Here is a 16,384-nt window from a genome sequence, read left to right on the forward strand (position 1 = left end):
CACAGAGAATCCAAGCCAAAGCTGTTACTCCTACACCACCCTCCATAACCCATCCTTTCAAATATGTGGATAAGTACCACTAAGCAATGCCCCCAATACCCAGCTCGAAAAGTCCATCCAGAAGGATATCATGATTTTTTAAAAAAAATATCAAATGTGTTGCTCCTCTGTTCAGTATAAATTATTCCACAAGGAGGCCAACACATTTTTCTAATCTAAAACCACTCCTATAGTCAAAGTAAGAGTCAACCAAGAGTAATTGGCAGCCATCACCCAAGTATATTGCTGAGAGACAAGAACATGCCCTGTATGTTACTTCATAGTTTATTTAACAAGAATTGAATGGGTGTAAGATAGCATTGTTCATGAAACCCATATGAAATAGTTGTCTCAGAGAAGGCAAATGATAAGGAGTAGGCTGAGGTAAGCAATTTCACAAGCCTGATCTGCACCCTTAAGCTAGCCTACCACATTCAGTGTACTGAACGTTTTGTCCAACTGCCAGAGTTCAAGTAAGAAATGACTGCCAGTCTATGTAGTTGGCTTCTATACATAGAACTGGGAGGGGGAGATAATCTATTTATATGGGGACAGGCTTTTCCTCAGTAATATAGAACATGCTTTATATACATAAAAGAAAAACTCCCATCTTTAGTATTTCCAGGTAACATCGAGAAAAGCCTACCTGAGAAACTGTTACTGCTGCTCCTAAGATAAGCAGCTATCATGAGTGGTGTGTGTGTGTGTGTGTGTGTGTGTGTGAATGTTTGCACACACAAAGAAGGAAATAGCCTGGTATAAATATATTCTCCAAAAGTTTCCGTACAGAAATGTTCTCAGGACAGCATTATGTGCAGTTATAGATATCACCCTTTATTATTCTATTAGACACAAGAAAAAGAATAGCTACAGTTGAAATAGCAGTAAAAACTAAATATATTCCCATATGATTATCACTGACAGCACAGTATGGTTCCAGATTTGATACATGGATATCAACAGACCAATCCAGCACTAACAAACCATTTAGCAAGAACAGAGTAGCTGCAGTTTGAACTTATTTATAAAAATAAGGCACTGAAATTTAACATGTGAATAGATAAAATTCTAAAAGTCCTTAGACTAACAAGATGCTAAAGATTAAATAACTGTTACTTTACAACCTAATCTTTGCAAACAAATTATTGGTGAATCTATTGGTAATAGGGAAGACAGGACTAATATGATCTGCTCACTTAATGACTGATCAATGTACAACTGTGGTTAAACAATAACTTGGATTCACAAATAGGAATGAAAGTACAGCGCTTCATTTTTAGGCTCAATAAATAAATAGGAGCAAAAAAAGATTCCCCCTCCCACAATGCTCTAAAAAGTGGCTAACAAAAAAGCCAAGTTTTAACAAATTATCAATATGGATTACAATTCTATATTGCCTTTCTCAGTATCCATTATATACCGTATTTTTCCGACAATAAGACGCCCCCATGTACAAGACGACCCCCACTTTTCCAACCCAAAATTAAGAAATCAATATTTTAAAGATAGTGCAGAACACATTTTTATTTAGTAATTAGTTAACATTTACCTGATACACTCGGTGGGAGGAGGTCCAAACCGTCTATCTGCAGCTCTATTTCCAGGCTCTTTTGCATAACTGATTACATTCAAGCACGAGTGAAACTGCCGATAGCTTGTCTCTGCAAACAGCCTTCTTCTAATTGGTTTGTTCAGCATCAGCTGACGTCAGTTACATCAGGCTCGTGATTGGAGGAAGTCTGTTTGGGAGACAAGCTATTTCACTCGTGATTGGAGGCTAGCAATAGGAGGAAGCCTCTCTGCAGAAACAAAGTATGGGCAGTTTTGCAACCGCGCGATTCTCGGCTGACTTCCTTGAATAAGATGCCCTTCAATTTTTAGGGTAAGGATTTTAGAAAAAAGTATCATCTTATAGTCGGAAAAATACGATAAATAACATCTGAACATCCTATAGCAGACCTTAAATTATGAACCATATGATTCCAACTGTAGTAGCAGCTTTGGAAATCAGAGAAAACCACTTAGCTATTGAAAACTCATTAACCGAAAAGATGCTTTGCAGATTAGAACTTACATTACAATGTCTTGAATTTTAATAAGCATGCCCATTAAATATTTCTCACATCTTATCCTGGTATTTGATTTCATTTTGCTCTTTCCCATCACTTAACAGTGGTACTAGTTTGGAATAAGAATTATGATCATGCTCTTTTTTTGGGTGAATCCCAAACCATGGAAACTTGTGATCATGTATACTGAGAGCCAGTTTGGTGTAGTGATTAGGGCACCAGGCTAGAAACCAGGAGACTGTGAGTTCTAGTCCCACCTTAGACATGAAAGCCAGCTGGGTGACTTTGGGCCAGTCACTCTCTCTCAACCTACAGTGGGGCAAAAAAGTATTTAGTCAGCCACCAATTGTGCAAGTTCTCCCACTTAAAAAGATGAGAAAGGCCTGTAATTTTCATCATAGGTATACCTCAACTATGAGAGACAAAATGGGGGGGAATCCAGAAAATCACATTGTCTGATTTTTAAAGAATTTATTTGCAAATCAAGGTGGAAAATAAGTATTTGGTCAATATCAAAAGTTCATCTCAATACTTTGTTATATATCCTTTGTTGGCAATGCCAGAGGTCAAATGTTTTCTGTAAGTCTTCACAAGGTTTTCACACACTGTTGCTGGTATTTTGGCCCATTCCTCCATGCAGATCTCCTCTAGAGCAGTGATGTTTTGGGGCTGTTGCTGGGCAACATGGACTTTCAACTCCCTCCAAAGGTTTTCCATGGGGTTGAGATCTGGAGACTGGCTAGGCCACTCCAGGACCTTGAAATGCTTCTTACGAAGCCACTCCTTCGTTGCCCGGGCGATGTGTTTGGGATCATTGTCATGCTGAAAGACCCAGCCAATGTTTCATCTTCAATGCCCTTGCTGATGGAAGGAGGTGTTCACTCAAAATCTCACGATACATGGCCCCATTCATTCTTTCCTTTACACGGATCAGTCGTCCTGGTCCCTTTGCAGTAAACAGCCCCGAAGCATGATGTTTCCACCCCCATGCTTCACAGTAGGTATGGTGTTCTTTGGATGCAACTCAGCATTCTCTCTCCTCCAAACACAACGAGTTTAGACCAAAACGTTCTACTTTGGTTTCATCTGACCATATGACATTCTCCCAATCCTCTTCTGGATCATCCAAATGCTCTCTAGCAAACTTCAGACGGGCCCGGACGCGTACTGGCTTAAGCAGGGGGACACGTCTGGCACTGCAGGATTTGAGTCCCTGGCGGCATAGTGTGTTACTGATGGTAGCCTTTGTTACTTTGGTCCCAGCTCTCTGCAGGTCATTCACTAGGTCCCCCCGTGTGGTTCTGGGATTTTTGCTCACTGTTTTTGTGATCATTTTGACCCCACAGGGTGAGATCTTGCGTGGAGCCCCAGATCGAGGGAGATTATCAGTGGTCTTATATGTCTTCCATTTTCTAATTATTGCTCCCACAGTTGATTTCTTCACACCAACCTGCTTGCCTATTGCAGATTCAGTCTTCCCAGCCTGGTGCAGGTCTACAATTTTGTTTCTGGTGTCCTTCGACAGCTCTTTGGTCTTGGCCATAGTGGAGTTTGGAGTGTGACTGTTTGAGGTTGGGGACAGGTATCTTTTATACTGATAACAAGGTCAAACAGGTGCCATTACTACAGGTAACGAGTGGAGGACAGAGGAGCCTCTTAAAGAAGTAGTTACAGGTCTGTGAGAGCCAGACATCTTGCTTGTTTGTAGGTGACCAAATACTTATTTTCCACCATGATTTGCAAATAAATTCTTTAAAAATCAGACAATGTGATTTTCTGGATTCCCCCCCCCCCCCATTTTGTCTCTCATAGTTGAGGTATACCTATGATGAAAATTACAGGCCTCTCTCATCTTTTTAAGTGGGAGAACTTGCACAATTGGTGGCTGACTAAATACTTTTTTGCCCCACTGTAACTCACTACACAGGGTTGTTGTGGGGAAAAGGGGAGGAGGAAGGAGTACTAGGAATGTTCACCTCTTTGAGTTATTTATAAAAATAATAAAGGCAAGATAAAAAATCTAAACAAAAACAAAAAAACAGACAAACTTTTGACAAATTTGGGGCAGAAAGATCCAGCAACCTACTTTGTTCTAATTCAAAGGACTTTCCAGAGCTTGGAATATATTGATTCCCCAATATATTGATTTGGGTGACACTGAAAAGATTTTTTTTAATTAAAACAATGAAACTTGATTGTGAAAGGACTTGATAGGATGGGGGAAATAATGGATTCATAGCTCATACTGAAAACTCTGATCAATCCACCACTGATTACATCTATTGCAGCCTTTTGGACAAGTGATGAGGAGAAGGGGGGGAGGGATTTTCCACTTTATTCTCACACTCTAGCCCCACTGAAATAATGAATTATTTTAACTAGTTTTTCTATATGAAAGACATCTTTTTACATGCCTATTTTCGTCATATCATTTATTTTCGTAAGGGGAAGCCCCATTCAATTTTGGTTCTACTGAATGGTATATAGTTTAGTATACTAGTGCAGGGTTACCTCTTTCCCTTTTGGCCCACTTATTTATATTCTGCTGCATCATGTTATATGTTTGACTTTTGTCATGCACAAGACTTGATCTATTCTGCTCTAAAATTAAGCAGCTAATATTTGGTACTGGTAAGAGCCACCTTGGTTGCAATTTTTTGGGCCAGGCAGATCAAGGATGGGCAGGGTAGGGCTGAAAATCAAATTATGGGTGCAAAGGATTAGAGGGATATGAATATTGAAGAAGTGGTCTGAACAAGAGTTTCTATGGTCAAAAGGGTGTGTAACTCAACCCTTCCTCACATTGATTTCTATGAAACATGGCAAACTTCATCTCCTCATAAACATCTAGTTATCTTGAGAATTTCATCACATACAAAACACTTTAACAATTTAATCAATTGTATTTTAAATACATATATCATACACACAATAAAACAGTCTATGCTGATTTCCATGAATTTTGGCACTGTCTATCCCCACATAATAGTTTTGGGATTTTTTTTTCCTAGTTCACTGAAAAAGTCAAAAAGAGATAGATACTTTATCACTTTCTCATGTTAGACGATGGGAGAATGTTTCCCCAAATCACACTCTGGAACCAGGAACTACTAGAATGAGCTATCACCAGACCAATCTGGGGCATGAAAAGCTATTTCTGCAATATTAAATCTAGTCCTTGAAACAGATTAATCGGTCTCTAACAGATCTAATAAGAATACTAACTATGAGGGTATTTAGACAATACGCTTATTAATTATACAGTCCAGGTCAACAGAGCTGTGTAGCTACTTAGAAATAATTTGGAGATGTTTCAGAAGAAATAGAAGAATAATCATAAGAGTTGTCTATAATTCTTTAAAACATCTGCATCCTTTCCCAGAACCATAAAAGTGCCCTCTTTAATTACCACATGATATTGGGAAACAACACAGCTACTTTAAAGTGTTGCAGACAGGTGTTACGCTCACACCCCTCTGCCTTTTAAATCATCTTTTTGAAATCTAATATAAAGCACTGTACAGCTCTAAAAGCCAGTACATGAAAACTCCCAAAATGCTTTGATAGTATAATTCCATGCAGGCATTAAATAACTCGGATCTGTTTTGGGAATAAAATACATGTGAAATTTAGTTATTGGTATTAAAAGCAAATTCATGAATAAAGGATATTTTGCATATGTGTGTGCTGTATGTATTTTGCTTTTGACTTTATTTATTTTTCTCCTTCAAAATGTCTTGCCCTGATAGAAAAAAGCTATTCATCTTCTATTCCATATTTCCAAAAAGATTTAAGAAAATTCAGGTAGTTAAGAGGTAGATAGATAGCAAATGGATAACCAGGTAGGCATTATATGTATACACCTGATATTTATAGACACCTATACATAACATGAATATCCTTACATGTTGTATTTTATGATATTTTACTCATGAGTACTAGTTTTTAAAAAAGTGACAAAAAGAAAAGAATGAGAAGGACCTCTTAAAATCCCCATACATTATACAATATGCAAGTACAACTGTCCTCACATAATTTTGGTCACAGTCTATATTCTATTTTGAGTATTACTTCAGTTCATATTTGGGAGGGAGGCAGGGAGGGAGTCAGGGAGAAGTGTACAGGAAGAAAACTTCCAATGATCCCACAAGATAAGATTTCCCAGCAATACAACAGAAACAAACAAGTACTGGGGGAGATGGGTGGCATACAAATTTAATAAATAAATAAAGAATAAATACAAAAAGAATTTGGTCACATATATATCTAGAGTACATGCTGCTGGAAAATTTATGTCAAATATTGAGGAAAACTAATTTAATGACTGGCTTCTTTCTCCTAAATATCTAAATATTTGCCAAAAAATAAGTAATCTGACTGATAAAAATGTTCATACACGTAATAGCACGAGAAACATGACATGTATTTTTTTTTAACACAGTCCAACTGACTAATATTTCAAGTGACACCCTACTATAACTACTCTTTAAAAGAAGTAGCATAAGCAGGTGTAAACAGTAAATGTTAAAAGTCAGTATTAAATGATATATCCAGCAATTATCAGAAATAATTACATAGTGAAACTTCCAGAAAATTTTGCTGAATTTATTTTAAAATTTTCAATGTCACTCTGCCTCCAGATTATTAAAATAACTTACGAACTATTTTCATTCAAAATCAATTAAAAATTGCCAAGATAACAAGAACAAGAAATTGCCAAGGTAACAAAATATTCACTTGAAACTAGATGGTAATAAATAAAGTGAGCATCTCTAACAGAATAAAAAGCCATTTTATTTCTCCAGTGTTAGAAAAGGTGCTGGATTAGAAACCAGGTGTCTGTGAGTTTTAGTTTAACTTTGGGCCAGTCACACTGTCTTAACCCAACCCACCTCACAGGGTTCTTGGGGGAAAAAGAGGAGAAGGGAGCATTATGTACACTGCCTTGAGTTGGATAAAATTCAGATGTAAATCAAATAAATAAATAAATAAATAAATAAATAAATAAAAAATGATGTACTTATCAATTGATCACAATAAGATTATACAACAGGAAATATATTCAAATGTACAATGTGTATGCATAGCTTATTCAATGCATAAAATAATTTAAAACAGATATAGCTCCTCATTACTTAGTATAATCTGCTCTAATTATAGCTAGGTAACTTTTTAAAAAAAAGATACATACCCCTTGGAGCCCCTGAAATTGTATTGAAGGTCGAGAAGGAATTAAATTCTAAAGGAAAAAAAAAAGATAATTACAAAACTTAATGTAAAAAGTATTTTAACAAAACGTTGTAAAGGATTGTATAACTATATACATCTAGAAGTATGCTGTTAAAGAGGCTGCATAAGAAATTATACTAAAATAATTTGTAATATTACTAGAATTTAGCAGATACTGAACTAATCTCTGAAATACCATTACCTGTATTTCTAGTTAAAATAGAAATACAGTACTGTACTGATGCAAAACAAATAAAATTTAATTCATTCGGTTTGAATGTAAAAGGTTTAGACCTCATTAAAAGACAAGAAGAACCTTACCTGATTTGCTATTAATATTAACTAATTCAGAATCTATTTGAATAGCTGCTAGACACACAATATATCATTAATTTTGTAATACACAATGAATAGCATTTAAAATAGTAAAGATAGTAAGATAGTAAATGGTTTGTTAAACTGTTCTAGATACCTGTCTCTCTTTCTAATTACCTACCTAGATATACAGTATCCGTTACCTAAATTGTTGTAAAAGGAAACCGATAACTGTGAACTGAACCCCTAGAAATTATATGAATATAATAAAATTTAATGAATGGCTTTATTATGAAAATGCTAAAAGTCATGCTCTGCACGCAATGCAGAAAACGACAAAACAGTGATGTCTAATTGTTAAATAATTTATTTGTCCCTCCTAAACCATAATTTTTGTTAACAGAAAGCTTAGCCAAAAGAGCAAATAATTTCCACATACTATACCTCTGTTCAAAATTGTTTTTTTCTGCTGCCTTTTATATTAATGAAATATATTAAAGACAAAGAAACATACTTATTTTAACTGGGTTTTGACAACAATTATGGCAATGCAAATCTTTCAAAAGATGCTTAGAAACACTTGGGAGGGTGTACGAAGCACCTCTTCTCAAAATGTTAAGGCAGCTGTATCTTTTTCCAGGTTCCCGCAGCAGTTTTAAAAGCTACTCCTGGCTGTCTCCACGTGCATAGTTGCTTTGCTAGGCAAAATGTTAGCTGTGTGAATCTGGAAAAAAAATACAGCTTAACAGTTTAAAAAAATGCTTTGCATGTACTGCTATGCATTCTGAACACCTCTTCTGAAGGATTTATATAGCCCTAATAACTAAAACCGATTTACCAATTTAGCTATTCCTTTTAAAAAAGTACTCCACAGCACCTCAATAAATAATAATTCAACAGCTGTAAAAAATGAAGTATTTTATGTTCTGGTTTGATAAACTAATTTATTAGAAAGGTCAATTATAAGAAGTTTACTTTAAAAAGATAGTATCAGTGTTCATATTTGTACCTCCTCTCCTCAACTGCAAACTTACAAGCTATCTGCTGCTCTTCAACCCCTCCTCCACACAAAAAGGACAATTTCTAGAATTTAACTCAAGCAACTTAAATCTCTGACACAGATAAGCAATGGATATTAAGGGCTTCATTACTTAAATGTTGACTTTATACTGTATATAATGCTAAATCATAGTTCAGTGCTGAATATATGAGCCAAAACTTACTTTCATCTGGCTTGGCTTCAAGGGCAACACTAGAAAATGTTGGTTTGATTTTCAATTACAGCAAACTATTAAAACTCTAACCTTTAACTAGTTTATTATAGAAAACTAACTTCATAAAATGTATTTGAATCCTTCCAACTTCTTTCTGTAACTGTGTCAGTAGAGAGTTGAATTGGGATAACAAAACAGGGGTGGGCAACCTGTGACTGCACACAGCCCTCAGCCTCATTTCTGCAGCTCCAAAATTCCCAGGATTGTGTGGCTGAAATTTGATGACAAAATCAAATCATTGATATAATGTGTGTATATATGTTTGTGAACATTTGTTAAGCTTAACACCGCAATTACAGTATGCATTTAAACCTTCTCTACCTTACTGGGCAGAAAATGTCAGTTCTACTGCTAATGGCATCACAGCCATACCTTCTGCATTTTAAAAGGGTGCTCCTGGCCATAAAAATGTTCCCAGTACCCACACTAAAGACTCGGTTCTCTTGCTATATCAGAAAAAGGCTAATTCCACATATATTTAGCAATAACCCGAAACAATGCAGACTCACTTTCATAAATAGCTAAAATATCAAGATGTGTGAACTCATATGAAAGAGATACTGTATTACCTATATCTTAATCTTATTCTACACAACTTTAATTTCAATGTAAAAAAGAAATACTGCTTATACAACAAATTTTAATAAATTAACAATTCAATTTCATACATATTTAAGAACATAACAGGCCTACTAGATCAGGCAAAGGCCCATAAAACTTAGCATTTTTTTTACTCAGAGCAGCCAACCAGATGAGAAATATCTATCTCCTGTTATTGTTCTCCCTGAACTGGTATTTAGAGCATACTGCCCCCAATCTCAAGACAAATAGCCTTTTTACAGTAAGTACTAGGTTTGTACAGTTACCAACAAAAGTGTTGTCTGTATGTGGACACCCATGTGTAGACAATCACAGTCAGTCTTTGAAGTAACCATATCAAAGCAGTTTTTTTAACCCTCTGAGGAAGGATATTTCAATCAGACTAATACACTATGCAAAGGAGCGTTTTCAAACACACTTTCCTCAGCTCTATTTAGTACTACATTTTAAACTGTTTGATTGTGCTATTTTAAACCACTCTGAAAATACTGAAAGGAAATATGAAAATGAACAAAAAGAAGTCCAGGCTGATGGGAATATCTAGCTGATCTCGACTAGTCTTGATGAAATAAGTACTATACAGTCAGGCCTATTTCATACTTGGACAGGAGGCCACCAGGAAATACCAAGAATGCAGGCTAGATTGGGAAGTTGAAAAAATACCCAGAAAGAAACCATCAGCAAATGATTTCTGTATTTTGGCCAACTAAGCTACATGGACGTGTCCACCAAGTCACCAGGAGTTCAGCCCCATCCATTAAGACAGAGAAAAGAGAACTTGCAGTCTTGCTTAACTGTATGTCTGTGTACAGACAGAGGCAGACAGACACCCCCCCCTTTGAGTCCCTGATAAACTGCACTGTTACTTCAATCAATTTCAATTCTGCCTAACTACATTTCACTAAAATGCACACAGACACGTATACACACAAACAGTAGGAAACTGTTTAACAGCATTGCAGTAGATTGCAGTGCTGTCATACATTATTCTTCTCTCCAAGAATGGCATAATAATATTGAATTATGTGCAGAACTGCCATAACTCAGTTTTTCAGGCACCATCCAGCTTTTGGCAATGTCTATAAAATAATGCTAACTTATTTGCATGCATTTGTAGTATACTTTTATTAAATCCTTAGAAGCCCAGAAAAAGCATCATTTTAAAAAAGATATGAGTTAGAAATATTTGCCTTTTTTCCTAGATTTTGTTTTTGGATAGAAAATCTAATGCTCAATCACAAGTCTATATAATTCTATTTAATAAATAAAACAAAAATCCAGATTTCTAAATTGTTTTTCATAGGCAGCAAACCATTCCCGCAAGGGAAGTTTAAAAAAAAAAGTTAACTGTGAACTTCCTTCTCCAGCCAGTGTATGTCAATCATTAATAGAACAGGCTTTTCTGTTGGAAAATGATTGAATGGTGATTATGCATTTTGCCTTGTAAACTGACTTCCAGAAGAGCTAGAGATTAATTTTAAAAAAAAAACCCTGGGAATATGGATACTGTGATTCATCTGGGGGGATAGTTCCTCCCCCCCCCTTTGTGGACATCTAAGCTTCCCTTCAATCTCCCTTAATCTCTAGGCCTCAGCCAACTTGACTAGGGGCAACTGAACACCTATCCTGTTCCTTGCAAGCTTCTGAGTTCTGACTAGCTCTGGGATAATGATCATGGCCATATGTGGAAATTGAGCAGAGTTGCCTTAGCCAGCGATAAGAGCAGCCACTTGCATACGTACTTGAAATCAAAAGTAAACACAATCTTGCCCCTGCCACAGCCAGCAACATTAATAGAAGGCTGCAGAGGAAAGAACGGATACACAGTAAGTGAATAGCTTGCCCTACACTGGAAAAACAGAAATAATGTTGGAAGGCATACCTGTTGCCTTTAATGACAATTTCATCCTTATTTTAAAAAGTAGGATGTTGATGCCATGCATATTCAGTGGGAAAGTGATTCCCTTCCCCTAATAAGCCAATCAAATTTACACATAGGACATTTAAAGCAATCCTGAATACCTGGGTAAAGACCTACATGAAGTGGTTTTTCAGATAACTTGGTCTCTGACTGCTTAGGGATCCTAGATCAAAAACAAAATTCTGAAATTGGCTCCAGAAATCTGTGTGGAATCCAGATCAGTGCCAATATAAAAGATAGAAAATCAGACTCTTAGTAGAATTATAAATGCTATGTATTTTGTTCTGACCACAATAATTCTACCAGATAATTATGAGAAGATAAAAAGTTAGCCTTGACATTCATCAAATTCTGGCAGTATTCATTTTGAGGCTTATCTTCAAGAGAATGATCACATTTAGAATAATGCTAATGTCTGCTTGGATGCTAATATAGCAAGACTGATCCCAGATTAGCAGCAGGAAAAGGTTTGATCACAGAGGTACTCCCCTCACCATTATTCTCAAATGAAATTAAAAACTTTTTTTTTAATTGAGAAAAGATACAGAGTCAAATATAAGACAGATTGCCATGGATATAAAATAAACTTTATAAAATAAAGTAGTAAAACAATATTAATTTGTTTTACTACTCATTGCAAACATCACATTTCAACATAGTTTAAAAGTTTGACAGCTTCTATAAATGATACATGCATTTCACAGCTAATGCTTTCCACTTGTAAGACAATAATAATGTGAAAGTTGCAATTTCTATACTGTTTATGATATAACTATAAAGCATACTAAAGGTGACTGGATTTATTTTGAATGTTACCCTTTCAGTTAACATCTCAAACCTCTTCAATATATAATATGCCATATTAATAACAGGCACTAAGGCCTATTAAACTAAGGAACACATTAAGCTTTAACATTCTTTTAAATAATCATTAAATTTATTTATTAGGGTATGGCTATATATGTATGTCTGGTTACAATAGTATTAAGAGTCTTTTGGAGTGGGCGGTCATAATAAATGTAATAAAATAAATAAATAAAATTAGTTTATATTTATTCCTACTATATAGAGCATTTAACCATAGGAATGATTTTTTCCCATTCTTTCTGTTATTCAGTTAGAAATATTTTGCTGCTGAATTAGTTCAATCAATGGAAAAATGTAGAATACCTTTTCAACACAAGCAAGACTAAATCTGACAATTGCTCACAAATTGGTCTTTTTAATAGCTAGTTGATAGTTCTATAAGTAGCTGTCCAAACAGAGTGCAAGTTCCCTTCCATCACAAGTTCTCTGAATATTACATCTTGCAAAACTCACTTTTTAATGCCATCTTATGAAACAAGGTAGCAGAAACTAGATTGGTCATTTTATGTTTCTCAACTAGTTAAGGCTCCTGATTATTACAATTAGAAATAAACATTTTATTGTGTAGCATAGGCTTATATATGTAATCTCAGAAATATGTTTTAGAACTGAAATATGATTAAGTTTGTTCCCCAATATAGAAAAGACTGTACACCTAGTATAATTTATAATACTTTAGATTCCATATAATCCATATCAGTTTGTTTTTAAGTTAATTATTTGACTTTTACTAGGCAACTGCACTTATCTTTCCGTATGATGCAAAAAGCTGAGATTAGCACACATTTTATATCGTCATGTTACAATGTGCACCAATGTCACTGCTTCAGATAAAATAAATTATTTTCCTGCTTTAGGATATATTTTTGATAATTAAAACAGGGTTAATTTTTAAAAAATAGATAAACAATGTAGTTCAGAACATACATAGTTGTATATGGGACTCCAAAATATTGTTTAAAATTTAATTTTTACTTTTACATAGATTTAGTATTTCACATGAAAAGTTTTTGTCAACATTATTTTCTATAAAATAAACTGTTTCAAAAAAAGCTTCTTGTGTATGACAGTGCAGAATATCTTAGATTATAGAAATGTTAAAAGGCATTTTGAGGGGGCAATCATTTTTAATCCCAGATGAAGTGATAGTCATTTTAAAGCTAACCAAATGCTCAATACTGTAATAGTAAGATTAGATTTTTCCTGATACAAATATTAACTGCTTTGTTCCAAGTCAGAGGAAGAAAGGTCTTTTATGTTCTACATTTCATTTAGCTGAAATAGAAAAAACTAAAAACATCTGTAATGGTGTAAACTTTAGGGGTTAATTTTCCTCTTTAAACATTTGGTTCAAAAATCTAACTAAGCTGCCTTAGTTCCAAAAAATAAAAAATAAAGGGAGGGGAATGTGGTGGTTACATTAACAACAAGCAGCACTTTCTGAAACTGTATTGTTCTTGAATACAAGCTTCATGGTAAAATAAGACAGAATAACTTGCAGTTTCAATTCTTCAACAAACATGCTATGGTTAAAGCTGCAATCTGAAGTTGATTTGTAAGGACTGTTTGGCAGAAGAAATCATTTCCACTCAGACTTAACAAGGGAAAGAGCTGATGTACTAAGTAATTATGCCATGCATACCCCAGCGTGCCTATAGTTTGCTGAATGGGGATAGAAAGAAAGTTGAGCCAGTCACGCAACTACAGAAGAGTCAGAGTCATTGAAGGAGGCTTATTTTGTTCACTATTTTAGATTTATCCTGCTTATTATGAAAAACAACCATTAGTCATACGAAAAGGCACAATTTAGAGGTCAATTCTCAGAAAACCATGTCTGAGTCATCTTTCTGCAAGAAGAAGGGCTCAGAGAAAACAGGGCGGAGAATGGGAGAATAGTCTGCCATCTGTCAAGAACCTGTTATTTAAATTCTGTCTGGTTTGGGTATGTTCTCAGCTTATCTATTGGTCTTAGAAGGGTTTAAAGGGAAAGCCCTTTGGAGAAAAGCCTGCTGGCACTACAAAATGACTAGAGTATTTAAGAATAAAAAGAAGAATAAAGTTCGATCAGCACCTTCTCTTCTTCCTGGAATCTCTGCAATTCAACAATCCCCCAAGATTTCTCTGAACACTCAGAGAAAGCCAGTAACAAAAGGAGCTTAGGCAAAAAGAAAAGGAAGCAAATTTAATTTGAAATTCCATGTTAAAATACCAGATAAGAGCTTAATCCTCCTTGCTGGGGCAGAGGGTAACACACAGCAACTTTAATGTGCCTTGAACAAATACAAATGAGGGCTCAAGTTTCCACTGGAAAGCTGCAGCAAGATAAGAAAAAAGATCAGCAACTTTCCTGTCTTCTACTTTTGCAAAAGAAGATTAACACAGATCTTACAGGTCACTTTTTGCTGATCTCATCTCTAATTTTTTTTAAAATGTGGAGAGCTCCACAGATACTCGTATAAGAAGCTATTGCATCTGTATACATAATCTATTTTTCAAATTAACACTGAAAACTGAATAGCTGCTAATGCCACTTCAAATGAACTACACAGTTTGGCCCCATTATGATTTCTCACAGCTGCTAATGGGGACAGGGAGAGAGGGCAAGAAAAAAGCCTATGGGGGGGAGGGAGTTTGGGATGGCAGGAAGATTTAATATTTCTGACAGCATTATAATTATGTGCAATAAATCTGTCACAGTTACTATTGTAATTTAAAAACTCAGCCACCTCACACGCTTCAGAAAAACAAAAAGAAAATTTAGTCCCAAAATGTATCCACAATCTATTTTCTCTTTCACACATTTAATGGCAGCGACAGGCAAGAGGGAGAAGAGCAAAGCCCATAAATAAATGACAGCTCAGCAGAATCGGTTTCATCTGGGAACGGCCGGCACTGGTCACGGCCAGCTCCAGAGGTACAAGCTGGCACCGACACCCAGAAAGGCGACTTTCTTGGGTAAATGCCATTTTTAAAAGATTGGCATCAACCACAGGCAGCGCCACCCTCATATCCTTCTGCCTGAAAGCAGCTGCGGCTCGGGAAATTCTGTATCCCGCAAAACTTTTCTTTTTAAAAGAGATCGAAGGAAAAATAGAAGCACAGAGGAAACAGACTGGGTGCCATCTGCTTTAGGAAAAGTGAGGTTCTGGAGGTATCGGGCACCCGAAAAAGAAAAGCGGAGGGAATCATTCCCTTCAACAGAATCGAAAGTGGCTCCCTGAGTTGCTTCCCCCCAACCATTTCTTCCCTCCAGCCCCATCAGGTGAGGCAAGACAGACGTCGCCTCTGGAGGAATATTATCGCCGCTTTACATTAGCTAGTTCTCGATTTTAAAAAAGGCCCTCAATCTCCGCGCTGCTCTAGGAGACATTCAGGGAGACCCCCGAGGGTCACCGACCCCCGTCCAGCCGGAGCGTCGCCCCCTCCGGTGGCTGAAGGCCAGGGCGGCCGGGGCGCTCCTCACCTTGCTCCCCTGGTAGTTCTCCAGTGCTCGAAAGGCGGTCTCGGTCAGCTTGACATGCAGCACCGTGATATTGTCCTGGGTGACTCTGCCGCAGGACACGCCATACCTGCCCCCTTCCCGCAGCGCCGCCATCTTACGCCACCTCCCGCCCCACAGCCACCGCTGGGGCCGCGAAGCCGCCACCGGAGGCTGCTGCTGCTGCTGCTGCTGCTGCTGCTACAGCCACTTCGGCAGCAACAGCCATCCTGCCGCTGACGTACCAGGCAACGCGCAGCCGCCGCCGCCGCCGCCGCCACCGCGGCACCCCGCCCACTCAGCCCAGCAGCAGCCTCGCCAGCCCCTTCCCCGACACCCCAGTAGCCCCGCCCCCTTTCCCCACGCGCTCGGCCCGCAGCCAGGCCGCGGCACGCACGACCCGCCCCACGCGCAGGCGCCAGACCCACCGCTCTTTCCGATTCCGCGCGAAGGGGCTTACTCGAGGTCAGCGGGGGGAGGTGGGGCTACCTGGTGACGTCAGTTCATACGGTATTTAATCACGTTTATATCATTATTGACGCTTGGGATTGAGTCACCTGTAGACTCATTATGTACGCTTGGTCTGAGTAGC

At 37.2% G+C, this 16,384-nt stretch overlaps 1 protein-coding gene across 1 annotated transcript in view; it reads right to left on the reverse strand.

The window, feature by feature from the left end:
* The window catches only part of ELL2 (elongation factor for RNA polymerase II 2), a 43,397-nt gene extending 27,341 nt beyond the window's left edge, over nucleotides 1-16,056 (reverse strand). The window contains exons 1-2 of the mRNA XM_007430927.2: nucleotides 15,778-16,056; nucleotides 7,300-7,347 (exon numbers count right to left, since the gene is read on the reverse strand). Coding sequence (XP_007430989.1) covers nucleotides 7,300-7,347; nucleotides 15,778-15,909 — 180 coding nt within the window. The 5' untranslated portion in view covers nucleotides 15,910-16,056. The remainder of the gene's footprint in view (nucleotides 1-7,299; nucleotides 7,348-15,777) is intronic.
* Nucleotides 16,057-16,384: the final 328 nt, after the last annotated feature.

The sequence above is a fragment of the Python bivittatus genome, unplaced genomic scaffold (assembly GCF_059951505.1).
Source record: "Python bivittatus isolate LINGU-HERP-01145 unplaced genomic scaffold, Pbiv_v1 ctg000850_np1212, whole genome shotgun sequence".
Lineage (NCBI taxonomy): Eukaryota > Metazoa > Chordata > Lepidosauria > Squamata > Pythonidae > Python > Python bivittatus.